Here is an 18,819-nt window from a genome sequence, read left to right on the forward strand (position 1 = left end):
GTTAACGAAGTATAAAACCGAGCACATAAAATTTAAAATGATTACCCAGTAATTGAATTGCCTGGTAGAAAAAGAATCAATGCTTTTCAGAGGAAGGTAATGAGAATCTAGGCTTTCTATTGTACTATCAAACAATATCCAATATGCTACTACTACTAATAATCATACAAAGAAATAAGAAAATGTAAACCATAGTCAATAAAAAAGCAGTCAATAGTAAGCAACACTGAGATGGCCCAGGCGTTAGATTTGGCACACAAATACTAGAAAGGAACCATTATAAATATATTCAATTAATTAAAGAAAAATTTTAAATAATTCAGAGAAATTACAGCCTTACAGAGTGAACACTCAAAAGAGAGTGCATATCATCCAATTTACCTAATGTTCTAGGGCCAGTAAAACTAATTGTAGTGATAGAAATCAGATCAGCTGTTGACTGGCGTAGGGTGGAAGGTAAAAAGGACAGCCAAGGATCACAGAAGAACTTTCTGTGGAAATGGAAATGTTGCATAGCCTGATTGACACTGGTTCAGTAATTTGTATATATTTATCAAGAGCCATAAACTTGTACACTTAAAGTTTAAAGTGTACGAATTTTATTGTAGACAAATCGTACCTCAAAAGTTGATTTTTTATAGTGTATACAAATATAACACTCAAAAAGATGATGAAAGAATATTCCTTTGAGAAACAATTTCACACAGAGAAGAAGTAATTTAGTTATTATCTACTTTGTGCCTTCACAGATATGTGGGATAACACAGATTCAGTCATCACAGGACAAAATGAAATAATAAGAATACTGATCTAAAAGGTCATTATTGGAAACATTTACCGAGCACTCTTCTAGGCAACTGGTGTGTAGTGAAACATAGACCAAGTGCCTGCTAGGGGCAAAAAGTATGAACATCAGGAAACAGGCATATGAAATAAGTCAGATAGTTATTGGAATGATGAAGAAAAATAAAACAACACAATTTACAGGGAATAAAAGACACTGTTTTAGAAGAGAAGACATTTATTAAAAAAAAAAAACTACAGCTAAGATTGGGAACAAGGCAAGGGTACCCACTCTCACCAGGTCGATTCACATTGGGCTGAATTTATTTCAAGTGCAATTAAGCAAGAAAAAGGAATTACACACAAGTAGATGGAGAGGAAAACATAAAACTGTTCTTATTCATGGACAACAAGATATTGTTTATAGAAAATCTTAAGTAATCAACAAATAAAATCTCCTGCAATTTCTGTTGAGTTTAGGAAGTTTGTGGCACACAAAGTCAATATACAAAAATTATACTTCTATGTACTAGCAATGAGCACTCTGAAAATGAAATTAAGAAAACAGTTCTTTTCAAAATAGCAAAAAAAGAATAAAATGTTTAAGAATAAATATAACAAAACAAGTACAAGACCTCTAAACTGTAAAATACCATACACTGCTGGGGAAAATTAAAGACCTAAATAAATGAAGACATATACCAGATTCAAGAATTAGAAGACTCAGTATTGTTAAGATGGTTACTCTCCCAAAGTTGACTATTTATAATACCCAAGATATGGAAGCAACCCAAATGCCCATCCACAGATGAATGGATAAAAAAGATATTGTATGGAATATTACTCAGCCATAAAAATGAATGAAATCTTCCATTTGCAGCAACAAGGATGGATCTAGAGACTATCATTCTAAGTGAAGTAAGTCAAACAGAGAAAGACAAATACTGTATGGTATTTGTCATACTAAGTGAAGTAAGTCAAATAGAGAAAGACAAATACCGTATGGTATCGCTTATATGTGGTAACTAAAAAATAATACAAAAGAACACATATGCAAAACAGGAGTAGACTCACAGATATAGAAAACAAACAAGGGGTTACCAAAGGGGAGAGGGAGGAGGGGAGGAGCAAGTTAAGAGTAGGGCATTAAGAGATATAAACTAGTATGTATAAAACAGATAAGCAACAAGGATACAGTATATATATAGCACAGGGAATTATAGCCATTATCTTGTAATAACTTATAATGGAATATAATCTGTAAATATACTGAATCACTATGCTGTATACCTGGAACTACCATAATGTTGTAAATAAACTATACTTCAATTTTTAAAACTCTCAACAGTTTTCATAAAAATTGGAAATTTGATAATAAAATATATATGAAACTACAAAGGACCTAGAATAACCAAAACAATTTGGGAAAAGATGAAAAAACTTGGGGATTTGTACTACCTGATTTCAAAATTGTTTTTAAAGTGTTATCAATGATACTAAAATTTTAAAAAAGCCTTTTTCTTCAGTAGTCTCTCTCTCAGTGGGGCATAGTTTTACTTATTTGTGACTTGATGTCTTTCTAAATTAAAAAAAGATACATTTTTAACTTGAAATGTACTGTTCATCCTTATATTGTATAATGCCAGTATCAAGGCATTTAACTTTAAATAGAATCACTAAAATCACACAATTCATATGGCTTGTCCCCAGAGGGTACCTTCAATCTAGCCAGCAGAGAAAAATACAAGCCAGACTCTGGAAGGTAGGAAGGAGGAAGAGAATGTCCCCAGGCATGGAGAGGCCTGAGGGAGTGCTGGGTCTATTTTGGTGTGTGTTCCATCTGCACTTGAAAAGAATGCGCATCCTAGTGTAGGATATAGTGTTCTATAATTGTCAATTAATTCAGTTTGGTTATAGAAATATAAAGTCCCTAACCAAAAAAAAATTTTTAAGTATACTGTGTGTTTAATAAAGAAAATGATCTTACACAGCTTTTGGTGACATTGTGCAAACATCTCCTGAACAATGGCAGATCTCAGTATTATCATAACTCATTCCCATGTTAAGGCCAAGCAACTGCACAATACTGAGAGCATATGACTCCAAGGATAAACCCTCTGAATACTAAATATAAGGAAAATAAAAGAAAAATAGTTAGCTAAGACTCTTATTCAATTATAAAAAGTTACTATAATCAAAAATTCATATATAAAACTCATTTTTTTTAAACATCTTTATTGGAGTATAATTGCTTTACAATGGTGTGTTAGTTTCTACTTTATAACAAAGTGAATCAGTTATACATATACATATGTTCCCATATCTCTTCCCTCTTGCATCTCCCTCCCTCCCACCCTCCCTATCCCACCCCTCTAGGTGGTCACAAAGCACCGAGCTGATCTCCCTGTGCTATGTGGCTGCTTCCCACAGGAATAAAGACACAGACCTACTAGAGAATGGACTTGTGGATATGGGGAGGGGGAAGGGTAAGCTGTGACAAAGTGAGAGAGTGGCATGGACATATATACACTACCAAGCATAAAACTCATTTTTAAAATTCATTAATGCATCCAAGATACTTAAAGTAGACACAATTGTACTAGTTATGTAAGTATTATTAAACACGGATGGATGAGTAACACTACAGTTTAATTTCAAGATACTATTACATAATGACAATACCAGCTATCTTAGCAAATCTAATAGCGTTTAAACACCACACTATATCGCTTCTTTGAATTATTTTAAACAAGATGCTTTTAATCTTTTTTTTTAATAATCAGTCCTACATTCTCTTTGTAGTATACAGTCTCTAAAATGGGTCCCAATGATCCCTGCCTCCTGGTATTTATGATCCTGTGTATCCCCACTCCATTGAGTGTAGGCTGGACCTACTGACTTGCTTCTAATTAACTGAATATAGCAGAAGTGATGGGTCATCATTTCCAAGATAAGTTATTTAAAGGCTGACTTCTTGGAATCTATGTCTCTCTCTCTCTCATTCGCTCTGGGGGAAGGTAGCTACTTTGTCATGAAGTAGGCCTGTGGAGAGGTCCTCGTGAGTGAGCTTGGAAACTTTTTCTGAGGTCTTCCAATAGTCACATGACTGAGCTTGGAAGCAAATCCCCTCTGTGTTGAACCTTGAGATAATTACAGCCCTAGCTGACATCTTGTTTTCACACACTAAGCTGCTCTTAGATTCCTGACCCACAGAACTGTGTTGTTTTCATGTGCTAAGGTTTGGTACAATCAGTTACATAGCAATAGATAACTAATACACCCTCAATAGGTATTGTTGTTTTCCTTTGAAACATTTCTATTATCTGCACAGAAGTTTATAGCACCTTTATTCATAACTGCCAAAACTTGCAAGCATCCATGATGTCCTTCAGCAAGTGAACGGATAAACTGTGGCATGTTTCAGGCAATAGAATATTATTCAGCACTAAAAAGAAATGAGCTACAAGGTCATGAAAAGACACGGAGGAAATTTAAATGCATGTTACTAAGCGAGAGAAGCCAACCTGCAGAGACTATATACTATATGACTCCAACTATATGACTTTCTGGAAGAAAAGTTATGGAGACAAAAGATCCACGGCTGCAGGTGGGGAGGGGAGAAATTAATTGGCAGAGAGCACAGAGGATTTTTAAGGCAGTGAAAATACTGTGTATGATACCATAATGAAGGACACATATCATTATTTGACCAAATCCGTAGAAAGTACAACACCAAGATTGAACCCTAAGGCAAATTATGAACTTTGGGTGATTTTTAATGGGTCAATGTACGTTTATCAATTGCAGTAAGTATAACCCTCTGGTGAGTGATGGTGATAACGAAGAAGGTTATGCAAGTGTAGGGGCAAGGGATACATTGATAATCTATGCACCTTCTTCTCAATGGTGCTGTGAACCTAAAACTGCTCTAAAAATAGTATTTTTAAAAAAGTTGTTGGTACTTGATGGACCAAGAGCAAGATGGCATTGTGATGGAGTGGCAAGTAAAGCACAGTTCAGAGGAGAAGATTAACTGACCCATGAAGATGTTTCTAAGTTTCCATTCCACATATTGCCCTGGGTCGCTTGTCCTTCAACCACAGCCACTGAGAGGTAGAAAACAACAATTAGCTGACGCATCAGGCACTTCAGTCCACCTTCACAGGGTAGAGAGTAATTTTGTTTACTGGAAGACTGCTTGAACTCAAGCAATCCCTCCTTCCTGCACCCCAGCTTTTGATCAAAAGCAGTTCTTAGGACCAAACAGAAGCCCTTGCCAGGACACACTTTGTTCCCTTCATAGTTACAGACAATATTAATAGTAACCAAGGAACACATTTCGTTTCTCAGAAGACACAATGCTACTCTATTGGAAAAGGCATTCAATATAACTTTCATTGTCCCCAACAGGTCCCAGATAGCTGGTTCAATTGAGAGACATAACGGTTTCCTTAAATAATTCCTTTTCAAATCCAATAAATGGACCCCTAAATGGGTGTCTATATTGGCCAAGCTATTAATGTCTCTTAATTCAAGGACCCTTGTCTGACACACACTTCACACAAACTTTAAAACATTTTTCCCTTTTCCTTCCCTATATTTAAAGGGGCTTATGTCTGGCCTCCATGTATATAAAGACTCACTGTATATGAGTCCCTTTAATTATGTCTCCCCTACTGTTGTAAACATTTTATCTTGCCCCATCCCATAAGGGTTGGAGACCAGATCCAGGTACATACCATCCTGAGGTCTATTAACCATAGATTTCCTCCTGGTCCAGGCAGCTGCTAATTTGACATGAGACCCATTTGAGCCTAAACTTCCACCACCCCAAAAACAAACAAATGAAAAACAAAAACAAAAAAGCCTCTCAAGTGCAGCTGTACAACATTCTGTTGACTGTTCATCTCATTACCATTGGTCTGAGTGTTTTTATTGGTTTGCAGTCTGGAGGCCCAAATCCTCCAAGTAAGCCATTATTTCAGCCAGACGTGGCAAATGCTGAGGCCCACATGCCACTGAGTTTGGATAATACAAACCTTACAACCAAAAGACTTCACCAGCTTGCCTGTCAACAACCAAACCAGCAACTGAGGCAAAAGGCCCATACTGACTGGCCAAATTAGGGTGCCTGCCTCCAGCATAATTATGGAGCCCTAAACACAGGTATAAGTATTTTAAATGGCAAACAACCTGACCTCCTATTAACCACATACACCAAAATCAGGTCATAAAATCTAAAACCTATTTATAACAGAACTCTTCTCATCACCTAATAGGGCAAGACCCTAGACTGTTGGACACTTTTAGATCCAGCCACAGCTAACTTGGGCTGTGCCAGTCAGGCTCTGCACAGATGTCAATATCACTTCTGCTCGCTGTGCACCCACAAGCCCCTTGAGTTAACAGATATTTATAAATCGAAGTCACAGGCCCAACATTGCCTTCAAATTACACAAGTACTTCAGCACCATTTTAATACCACAGAGCCACAAAAATAAAACCTGCATTCATTCAAGTGGGTATCAGCTGAAAAAGGATATCCTAGCACTACACCCCAAACAACATTGCCCTGGCCCAGGAACTCACTGCTAGAGACGTTATTACCTCAGATGACATCACTCCAGCTTAAGACCTGCCTGTTGGAGATGACTCTGCATCCTGCACGGAGACAACTTCCCCTCAGACACTAAAACTTCCACCCCAGGCAGGCTCACGGACTGCCTCTCCCAAGGCACAAATTGCACACAAGAAATGTACTGGTTTTCTTACTTCGATATTAGGGACTCTATTGTGTTTCCTGAGCAGCTGTCTGTGTAGCCCATGACAAGGGTATACTTTTTTGTCCTCTATCAAACCATATATCCCTACACTCCATGTCTATCTGTGCCATTCTAAACACTGGTGGAGACTATTGCTTTCCCTAGGAGTCGCCTGCCTTGTATCATGAACCCCTGGACCCTAGGGAGAGGACCACTCACTCCCCAGTCCCTTCTCCTACTACTCCCACCCTGCATCTCTGACCATGACTACAACCACCTCTTCCCTTTGGGTGCATACAAATACCATCAATCTTTATACATACTTTACCAAACTAATCAGCTGATACTCTCCAACAACATAAACTGCCTGACTTGCCACTTTTACCCAAAAATACACCAGGATATTATTGTCAAGAAACACACATACAGAATTTTTAACACAATTTACAACTGCACAAAGATGCTCTTAGAGACTCCAGAAATTTCAGATCTATTTCCTTGGCTAATGTTATACAAATGGGAAATTTAGTCATGAGCTGGTCTACAAGAATTCCTTGTACGTCCACTTCTGTTTCTCCTTTTTACTCTCATAATAAAATGTTCTCTATGCTGTTTAGCCAAACTTATGCTCTACTCTCTAAAAGTGTCTTATTATGCCAAAGGTTTGATCATATTTCAAACCACAAAAGGACTAACTTTATTAACATCACATTTTCTGAATTCCGAAGCTTTCATATCTAGGGCCTTTCCAACCTAGAGGACTGCCGTTCTTAGGGTTATCCAATTACTTCAGATAGTAGACAACTCACCTTTCAGATGCAAACCAATCAATCCAGAGCCCATATACCCTACCATCTGATAGTCTGATAAAGTCTGCTTTATCAGACTCACATACACCAGGCCACTATCCACCTGCCAAAATCACACCAGGGCTAGGTACCAGACAACTAAGGACAGCCTCTATGCATCATGGACTGCTGAAACTAGCCAACCCTAGACCTGCTTACCCTGTCTCTCCGGTTTCTTCCCAAAGAAACCGCAATAGAGGCTCTTGCCCACATTTGCCCCCTATCTCCTATGCTTCCTGACCAAACCTGGTGCTTCCTTATGTGGCCTCCGCATGGCATGGCATATTTCTTATTTCTAGGGAACTGTAAGTATGATAAATTTCTTCCTGAATGACAGTCATTTTCATGTCTGCATGTATTTCCATACCTGATGAAAACATATCCCAGGTAACCTTAAAAAAATCTTTCAATCTAGATTAGTTTCTCCTACTTTAGTTAAGTTAGTTTACTCTAGTCAATTCAAACTAGATTACAACAAAATTAGTTGTAAATGTATACTGTAAACTCTAGGGTAACTGCTTAAAGATTTTTAATGTAATTGATGTTCTAGAAAGGAGAGAAAATGGAATAATATAAAACCACAGAAGGCAATTAAAACCACAGAAGGCAGAAAAAACAAAAAGGAGTGTGGAAGATTTCAAGAAGAAACAAGAAACAAGGATAATGAATAGAAAACAGACAAAATTCAACATCCATTTATGATTTTTAAAAACTCTCAGGGGTGGAGGAAACATACATCAACATAATAAAGGCCATATACGACAAGCCCACAGCTAACATCACACTCAATGGTAAAAAGCAGAAAAGCTATTCCTCCAAGGTCAGGAATAAGACAAGAATCTGAGCTATCACCACTTTTATACAACTCCTAGCCAGAGCAATTAGGCAAGAAAAAATAAATAAAAGAGATCCAAACTAGGAAAAAAGAAGTAAAACTGTCACCACTGGCAGATAACATGATATTATACAGAGAAAAATCCTAAAACTACACACACACACATACACACACACAAAAACCTGTTATAACTAATATATGAATTAAGTAGAGTTTCTAGACCCACAATCAATACAAAGAAGTCTGTTGTGTTTCTGTACATTAATAATGCACTATCAGCAAGAGAAATTAAGGAAGCACTCCCATGTACAATTGTATTAAAAAGAACAAAATACCGAGGAATAAATTTCACCAAGGATATGAAAAAATTGTACACTGAAAACTAGAAGATGGTGATGAAAGAAATTGCGGAAGACACAAATAAATGGAAAGATATTCCACACTCATGGACTGGAAGAATTAATATTGTTAAAATGTCCATTTTACCCATAGCCATCTACAGATTCAGTGCACTCCCTTTCAAAATTCCAATGGCAATTTTCACAAAAATAATACAAACATCCTAAAATTTGAATGGAAGCACAAAGGACCCCAAATAGCTGAAGCAATCTTGAGAAATAAGAGTAAAGCTGGAGGTATCATGCTCCCTGATTTCAAATTATACTACAAAGCTGTAGTAATCAAAACAGTATTAAATTCTATATTTATGGTGATAGACGTTAACTAGAATTTTTGCGGTGATCATTTTGCAATATATACAAATACCAAATCACTCTGTTTTACACCTGAAACTAATATAATGTATGTCAATTATACCTGAATTTAAAAAAATTTTTTAAACAATATGGTACTGGCACAAAGGCAGACACATAGATCAATGGAACAAAATATAGAACCCAGAAATGAACCCACACTTACACAGTCAACTGATCCATGCCAAAGGAGGCAGTAATATAAAATGGGAAAAAGACAGTCTCTTCAATAAATGGTGGTGGGAAAAACTGGACAGCCACATGCAAAAGAATGAAACTGGACCACTGTCTCACACCATACACAATAATTAACTCAAAATGTATTAGAGACTTGAATGCAAGACCTGAAACCATAAAACTCCTAGAAGAAAACATAGGCAATAAGCCCCTTGATATTAATTTTGGTGATGAATTTTTAGATCTGACTCCAAAGCAAAGTCAACAGAAGCAAAAATAAACAAGTGGGACTACAGCACACTAAAATTCTTCTGCACAGCAAAGGAAACCATCCACAAAATGAAAAGGCAGGCTACTAAGTGGGAGAAAATATTTACAAATCATATCTCTGAAAAGGGGTTAATATGTAAAATACAATACTCATACAACTCAATAGCAAAAAAAAAAAATCAGATTAAAAAATGGGCAGATTATCTGAATAAACATTTTTCCAAAGCAAACATATAGATGGCCAACAGCTACATGGAAAGATGCTCAACATCTGGGTATATTCCCAAAGGAAATGAAATCAATATCTTGAAAAGATTTCTGCACTCCCATGTTCACTGCAGCATTATTCAAAACAGCCAATATATGGAAACAACCTAAATGTTCAATCATGCATAAAGAGAAAAAAGACAAAAAAAAAAAAAAAGAAGGAAATCCTGTCCTTTGAGACGGCATGGATGAACCTGGAAGACATCATCATTCTTAGTGAAATAAGCCAGATACAGAAAGATAAATATGTATGATCTCACTTATATGTTGAAACTAAAAAAGGCAAATTCATAGAACCAGAGAGTTAGAGTGGTCGTTGTCAGTGACCAGAGGATGGGTCAAAGGGTATAAACTTTCATCTTTATAAGATGAATAAGTTTGGGGATATAATATACAGCAATGTGCTTATAATTAATAATACTTATTGTATACTTGAAATCTGGTAAGTGAGTAAATCTTAAGTCTCTCACCAAAAAACAAACGAAAAAATGGTATCTATGTGAGTTGATGTGTGTGTTAACTTGATTGTGGTAATCATTTCAAAATGTATACAAAGATTAAATCTTCACATTTTACATCTTGATAAAAATCATGTCATACAACCTAAATATATATAATTTTTATTTTTCAGTAAAGCTTGAAAATAAGATGTACATAAAATAAATGGAAGACAAAGTAGATTAAAAATGAAAAATTTCACAAAAGCATTGGAATTTATAAACAAAATAAATTAAAAACTGTAGAACTGGAATAAAAGGAATATCTGAAATAGCAGAATAGAGTATTACTGAACAGAATTAAAGATCATAGAAAATACTCAAACTGAAGAACAAAACAAACTGAACAAAAAAAGAATTAAAAAAAAAGAACAATAGTGACATATGGTGCATCTTTTAAAGGACTAATATATGTTAATTAGAGCCTAACAAGAAAAGGTGAAAGATGATGGGACAAAAATAATATCTGAAGTACAATTATAATGGTTGAGAATTTTCCAACACTAATAAAAGACATCAGGCAATATTTTCAAGAAACCCTACTAACACTAAAGGAGAAATACAAAGAAAAATGAGTCTAGGTCCATGATGTCTCTGCAAGAACTGTCTTATTTCCAGCTCATCCTTGTTCTAGGATGTAGTTCTTCTAATTCTCAGTGAAAAGTGTCACAATGATGCTTAACATTGACTGGCCTTGATCTCCCACTTTTTGCTCCTCTCGACCTTGAGTCTGTCAAAAATAACCTTGGTTTAGTGCCCTCAATCATCTGGTTGAAACAAACAAAAATTCCCTGATGGAAGGTAAGAGCAACTAGACTCTAAATTATTTACATGAGTAATTTTTAAATGGCCAAAATGCAATTACAAATAACCATACCCAAAAAGAAAAAAAAATACAGCATGAATGAGAATTAACAGGAGTGCCAGACAGCAGAAAACCAACAGGGGCTCGACGTATTTAAACTATCAGATACATTATTTAATTTAACTATGCAGTATAAAAAGGCAAAATACAGTATAGCCTATGCCATGGTCTGTTGTAAAAGTAAAACATAAGTATATGCCTATATTTCCATAAGAAACATTGGAGAAATTTCATAAGAATCTGATGAAATGGGATGATGGATGATTATATGAGAGAATAAAACTTTTCAGATTATACTGCAAACCAGAAGACAGTAAAGTGGCATTTGTACTAAAAGAAAAATTTTGGTAGTCTAGGGTTCTATAGTCCAGTGAAAATAATCTGAAAAATAAAGTAAAATAAAGATATTGTCAAATAAATGAAAGCTAAGAGAATTCAATGTCTGTAGATCTAACACTACAAAAAAAATCATTAAGTAAATTCCTCAGAATGAAGGGACATGATTCCAGATGGAAATCTGGATCTGCACATAGATTGCAAAATGCTACAAATGGCAAATGAGTAAAAGAAATATACAATACTATTATTTCTTTTCCTAATTCCTTCAAAAAGCATTTGACAATTTAAAGGGGGAAAATCATAATTGTATTACAGGGATTATGTATATGTAGTAGTAAATATATGGAAATTCAACAAAAAAAGGAAACATGTAAAATGGAATTATAGTACTGTAGAACCCTTACATATAGTGATATAACAGCACATCCAATAGACAGTCATATGGTAAAGACATCTATTTTACTAGGACTAAAAGGGAGAAGGTAGGAAAGGAAGATCAAAGGAGAAAAACAGAAGCAACAAATGGGACACAAATAACAAGATGGTAGCCCTATACCCAAACTTAATAATTATATTAAATGTGAATGGGCTAAATATTCCAATTGAAAGCAAAGGTTGTCAGGATGGATTTGACAAAACAAATGTAACAATAAAAACAGATGCACTGATTATAGAAGAGGCACTCTAAGTATAAAGTGGTAAATGGTAGTGGTAGTTAGAAGTAAAAAGGTGGAAAATATTTATATACCATGCAAGCATCATAAAGTTGATGATGCTGTATTGATGTTACATTTCACAATGAAAAAAAAGAGTCAGTGTATCAAGAATATGTAGCCATCCTAAATATTTATACACTTAAAATTAAAGCTTCCAAGTATGAATCAGAAATTGATAGAACTAATTGGAAAAACAGGTAAATCCACCTTTATTAGAGCCTTTAACACTAATATCTCACTAGTTGAGAGAACAAGTTGACACAAGTCAGAAACACTGTCAACCAACTAGACATAGTAAATATTTCTAGAATACTATACCTAACAACTGCAGGATGAATACACATTTTTCTCAAGCACAGTTGAAAAAATAGGCCAACATACACTACATGCTAGGGCATAAAGCAAGTCTGAATAAATGAAAAAGGATTAAAATAGTACAAAGTATATTCTCTGACAAGTGAATTAAAGTATGAAAAGTCAGCAAAAAGATAATGCACAAATATTTAGAAATTTAGCAACACACATGTAAATCTCATAAGCCAAATGAGAAATGAAAGGGAAATAAGAAAGTACTTTGAACAATTAGAAAGCATCAAAATATCCAGAATACAGCTAATTTTACACAAAAAAGAATTCATAGCTTTAAAGCTCTATAGTTTCTAAAGATTTAAAATAAATCTATAATCTAAATTTGTTTTTAAAAGCCAGGAAAAAAAACATTATAAATCCAAACAAATTAGAAGAAAGAAATTAATAAAGAGAAAGAGTCAATTAAGTAGAAAACAAACATCAGAGAGAATAAACAAAGTCATAATTTGGTCCTCTGAAAAGATTAAAGAGTTGATAAACCTCCAGGAAACCAATCTAAAAGTAGGATGAGGAAGTGGAGAAATATCACTACAGATCCAACCACAGAATAAGAGAATACTACGAGCAATGTATACCCATCAAGTTGATTACACAGATGAAATAGACACATCCCTTGAAAAACGTAACTCACGAGCACTTACACAGGAATATATAAACAAATTGAATATACCCATAACCATGCAATAAATTGATTTCTAAATTTAAAAACTTCCCACAAAGAAAGCTCCTTCCCTACACTGTTTCACTGGTGAGTTCAGGAGCAACACAAGGATGTCCTTTCTCATCATTTCTATTAAACACTGCCCTGGAAGTCCAAGCAAGGTAAAGAAAGAATGCGAAAGAAGCAGTAAAACTGTTCACAGACATGAGGGCGTTTAATGAAAACCTAAAGGAATATGCCCCCCAGAAAGATAGTGATGTCATCAAAATGGAGACATCCCTGACTTCAGTCCCCCTCACAAGAAGACCAACTAAGAACTATCCTTAAATAAGACACCACTGTGAAAATCCCAGAACCTGGGGGTGAGGCTGAAGCATGTCCCTGGAGCACAGACTAAGACAGACCACATTAGGAGGGTAAGAGGAGCATGAGAAAGAAAAGAGGAATGGCTCCACTCTGACTACACTGCCTTCCCCAGGCACTGCACCAAGAGGGCCCCCCAGACCTACAAATCCTCCAATGAGGAAACAAGAGCCCAAGCTGGAAATCCAGCTCCCACAGCATTGTGGAACACTTCCTAGGAGATTCAATGAGGTCGAACCTCACAGGATCACTGGGGGAACCTGTGGGGCTTGACCACTGGTAATCAGCTAGAGATGGGAGAAGAGGGCGGACAGGTGTATAGCAACCAGTGCACAGATCTTGGCAGATCACAGTTCTGCTTGCAGCAGTGCCTGAGCAGAGATCCCAGCCAGTGGCTCTGCTCATCTTTAGAGCTGAGCCAGTGGCCTTGTCTGGCCAGGGAGCTTGGTTGGCAGTTCTGCCTAATTTGAGTGCCCAGGCAATAAGCCAAACCATACCAGCCCTGGACCCCATCCTACAGCCATGCTTGAGCAGAGAGCCAAGTCAGCAGTCCTGCCAACAGTTAAGTATAGCCTATGGCCCTGTATAATAAGAGAGCCTGAACAATGACCAAAGATATCCTTGAAACCCAGCCCATGGTATCGGCTAGCAGCAAAGAAGAGCCTAATGGCCAGCTCCAGCCTATCGCCTTGCCTGACTGCTGAACAAAGCCTGCAGCTTCAACCAGGCAGGGAGCCTAGCTAGTGACCCTGCCCAATTGTGGAACATAGCCTACAGGCCCACCCAATGAAGAAGCCTAGACAATGACCCTGCTCTGATGTGCAGTGCAGTCACTAGAGGCTGCACTCTGGAAGCCCCTCCTGACAAGAGTGCCTGCCCAGGGACCTTGTCCAAGAGCACAGCACAGCCAGAGACCTACCTGATCATGAGGTCTAACCTGGGGCCCTGCAAACTTGGGGGTATAGCTTGGGCCTCACCTAATTTCAGAGCACAGCCTAAGGCCTTGTCAACCACAAAGCCCTGCCTAGAGCTCTACAAAGTACTGCCAGTGGCACGATCCAATCACTGAGCAGACACTTACAACTCACCAGACCAGGAATGACTGTAGAGCCCAGCCATGGCCCTATCCAATGGCAGAGTCCAAACAGTGGCACCACCTTAAAAGGAAACACAGCCTATGACCTCGTCTGACCAGATGTGATTGCAGAGCCCAGTTAGTGAAGGCCCACCTGACCATGCAGCAGAGCCAGCAGCCCAACCTAATCAGAGAGCACACCCAGTAGACCTGCTTGAATGCAGAGCCCAGCCAGCAGGCTCACTCAGCCACAGTGTCTAGCCAGTGACAAGTCTGCTGACCACAGAGCACAAGTAGTGCCCTCACCCAAATAGAGACCCCCGCATAGCAGCAAGCCCCGCATATCCATGACACTACCAGCTGACCCATACGATAACCCACGTGGTGAAGGTCTATGCCTGCTGAAGTGAATCTGTAAAGTGTGGAAGAGGAGAATGCTTGCTAAAGTGCACAGATACCAATGCAAGGAATCAAGGATCATGAAGAATCAGGAAAACATGACACCACAAAGGAAACTAATAAAGCTCCAATAATTGAACCTAGTGAAATGGAGATGGATAAAATGTCTGAAAGAATTTAGAATAATCCGCAAAGAATTTCAGTGAACTACAAGAACTAACAGACAACTACACAAAATTAGGAAAACAATGCACGAACAACATGAGCAGTTCAACAAAGACATAAAAACCATCCAAAAATAATCAAAGAGAAATCCTAGAGCTGAAGTATATGATGACAGAAATGAAGAACTCAACAAAGAGCTTCAACATCAGACTAAACTAAGCAGAGAAAAGAATCAAAGAACTGGAGGATAGGTCATCTGAAATTATCTCGTCAGAGGAGCAAAAGGAGAAAAGAATGAAAAAGGATGAAGAAACCCTACAGGTTTTATGGGACATGATCAAAATAAATAATATATGTATTACGGGAATCCAGGGATAGAAGTCTATTTAAAGCAATAATGGCTAAAAACTCCCCAAACATTGGGAGAGAAACAGACATCTAGATTCACGAGGCCCAAAAGAACCAAATATGTTGAGTTCAAAAAGGGTTACACCAAGACACATCATGATAAAATTGTCAAAAGAAAGCAGCAAACGAAAAGCAACTTGTCACATAAAAAGGGAATCTCCATAACTGGATTTCTCAGCAAAAACTTTGTAAGTCCACAGAGAGTGGGATGATATATTCAAAACACTGAAAGAAAAGATAACTGTTAACCAAGATACTACACCAGCCAAAGCTGTCCTTAAGAAATTTAAGATTTTCTCAAAAACCAAAGCTGAGGGATTTCATCACCACTAGACCTGTCTCACAAGAAATGCAAAGAGGAATTCTTCAAGCAGAAATAAAAGGATGCTAAGTAACATCATAAAAACATACAAATGTGTAAAACTCAGTGGTAATGGTAAATATAGAGTCAAAGTATTCTCTAATATGGTAATGGAAATACATAATTCACTTACAACTCTCATTTAAAAGTTTACAAACATGTTAAAAATAACCATAACCATAACAATTTGTTATTGTATACACAATATAAAAAAGATGTAAATTTGAACACCAATAACTTAAAATGCGATTGTGGGGAGGTAAAAGAATAAAGTTTCTGCTTGCTATTAAAGTTAAGTTGTTATCAGCTGAATATAAGATGCTATCAATGTATTTTATATAAGCCTCATGGTAACCAAAAAGGGAAAATCTGTAGTAGGTACACAAAATATTATGAAAAAGAGGTCAAGCCATACCACTACAAAAACTCATCAAGTCACAAAGGAAGACAGCAAGAGCAGAAACAAGAAATAGGCAAAACAGTCAGAAAACAATTAACAAAATGGCAATAGTAAGCTCTTACCAATCAATAATTACTTTAAGCATAAATGGATTAAATTCTCCAATCAAAAGACACATAATGGCTAAATGGATTTTTGAAAATCCAATGATATGCTTCCCACAAGAAACTCACCTAGCTTTAAGAATATATACATAAAGTAAAGAGATGGAAAAAATATTCAAGGAAATGGTAAGCAGAAGAATGGAGGGAGAGCTATACTTATAATACACAAAATAGACCTTAAGCTAAATATGGCCAAAATAGACAAAGAAGGTCATTATATAATGGTAAAGGTATCAATTCATCAAGATTTTAAAATTGTAATTATTTATGCACCCAATATCATAGCACCTAAATATATTAAGCAAATACAAAAAACTAAAAGGGGTAACAAACAGCAATACAATAATTGTCAGGGATTTTAATACCTCACTTTCTATGGTAGACAGATCATCCAGACAGAAAATCACGAAGGAAACAGTGGGCTGGAACAACACTATACACCACATCGACCTAAGAGACATATATATGGAACATTCCATCTGGCAGCAGAATGTACATTCTTCTCAATTGCACAGAGAATATTTTCTAGATTAGATCATACGTTAGGCCACAAAACGAGACTCAGCAAATAACAAGAGTATCAAAATTGTATCAAGTATCTTTTATGAACACAATGGAAATGAACTAGAAATTAATAGCAGGAAGAAAGCTTGAAAACTTACAAATACATGGAAACTGAGCAACACACTCCAAATAACAAATTGATAAAAAAAAAAAGAGGAAAGGAGAAAATTTTTTTAAATCTTGAGACAAATGCAAATGGAAAGACAATATATCAACACTTAAGGGATGCAGCAAAAGCAATTACAGGAGGGAGGTTAATAGCAATCAATGCATACATCAAGAAAAAATAAAGATCTCTAGAGAGTCAAGATGGTAGAGGAGCAGTAGGACGTGGAATTTGTCTCTCCCCGCAAATGCATCAAGAATACATCTACCAATGGAACAACTCTCACAGAGCACTGGCTGCACACTAGCAGAGGACCTCGGACACCTAAAAAGACAAGAAAGATCCCCGTGTAACCGGGTAGGACGAAAGAAAGAAGGGAAAAGGAAGAGGAGAGGAAGCAGGATGGGACCTGAACCCCTGTGAGGGGAGCTGAAGGAGAGGAGAGCTTCTCACATCCAAGGGAAGCCCCTCAGCAGGGACATCATTGGGACAGAAGGGGAGCTTCGGGGGCTACTGGAGGAGAGTGCAGCAACCAGTCTGTGGCAGGCAGGACAGAGTGAGACCTACACAGATGGTCCATGCCACAGCCTGCATGCCAGCCTGAGACACGTGTCCGCTGGTGCAGATGGGGGATAGGTGCTGGAACATAGGGTTTAGAGAGCAGACCGGGGGAGGGCACTGCTCCGGCTGTGAGTAAATACCCTGAGCGGTGGGAATGAGGAAGTCTGCAACCAGTAACTCTTGTGGAGAAAACACCAACGGCCATGGAAGCAAAGCGCCATTGTTGAGTGACTCACAAGGGGCAGGGCCGCCATTGCAGCCTCACTACCCACGTGCTGGCCCTGACTCCCCAGGCACTAGGAAGGGCCCCTGCCAGGGCCAGCTCTCTCACACCTGCAGCCGCTGGCTCCCCCGCACATCCCATCGCTGTTGGCCCCGTCCCTGTAGGGACCCCACAAGGGCTCCTGCGACCCCAGCCGCTGCCACCTCCATGCCCCCTTCTCACTTGGGTGAACTCGTGTGCTCCAGGGCAGCCTCAGGAGCAGACCCCTGTGGGTAGCCCACACATAGAGGTGGGCTGAAACCACAGCTGTACCCCAGGGGTTGTGCAACTAAGGAAGAAAAGCTGAAATCTCTCCTTGCAGCTGAGCAAACTGCAAATTGACTCTCCTGTGACCAGCTTTGCAAACTCAGTACCTACAGAACATCTGAATGGACGAGCGCTCCTGCAGCCAAGACGGGTCCAGCTTTAGCAGCTGTAGGCTTTGTGGGCACGTACACGTCAGGGGTTGGGGCAGGCCAGGATCTGAGCTGTCCCCGTAGTACCCACAGCTGGTCCAGATCCATGATTACTGCAGTCCTGGGGCCTGACTTCAGTGGATTTACTCTGGTGGCCTGGTGAAAATAACGTCTGAGAGACACCAGGGCCAACTGCTGGCACATCCACAGTTAAGGTGGGGCTGAGAGCAGTGCCAACAGTGTAACTTGTGAGCTCGCACAACGGCTGAAAGGTGACACAACAGATCACACCCACAGGTGAACAGCTCCAGAGGAGGAATACTCAGTGGCTTCCCTCCCAGCAGGAGTGCTCCAAACCTGCCTACCTCACATCATGGATCAGAAACACAGCTAAGAAGCAGATCTGGGGGCTCTACTCCAACAACTAGGGAGCA

General features: G+C 38.1%; 1 protein-coding gene across 1 annotated transcript in view; it reads right to left on the bottom strand.

Annotated features, from left to right (window-relative positions):
• LOC114897570 (disintegrin and metalloproteinase domain-containing protein 5-like) overlaps positions 1-18,819 on the bottom strand; it is a 136,189-nt gene that overhangs the window by 81,061 nt on the left and 36,309 nt on the right. Inside the window, 1 exon segment of the mRNA XM_029226494.1 lies at positions 2,771-2,907. Coding sequence (XP_029082327.1) covers positions 2,771-2,907 — 137 coding nt within the window.

Source organism: Monodon monoceros, unplaced genomic scaffold (assembly GCF_005190385.1).
Source record: "Monodon monoceros isolate NGI ecotype Baffin Bay Population unplaced genomic scaffold, NGI_Narwhal_1 Super_Scaffold_17, whole genome shotgun sequence".
In the NCBI taxonomy this organism is placed as follows: Eukaryota; Metazoa; Chordata; class Mammalia; order Artiodactyla; family Monodontidae; genus Monodon; species Monodon monoceros.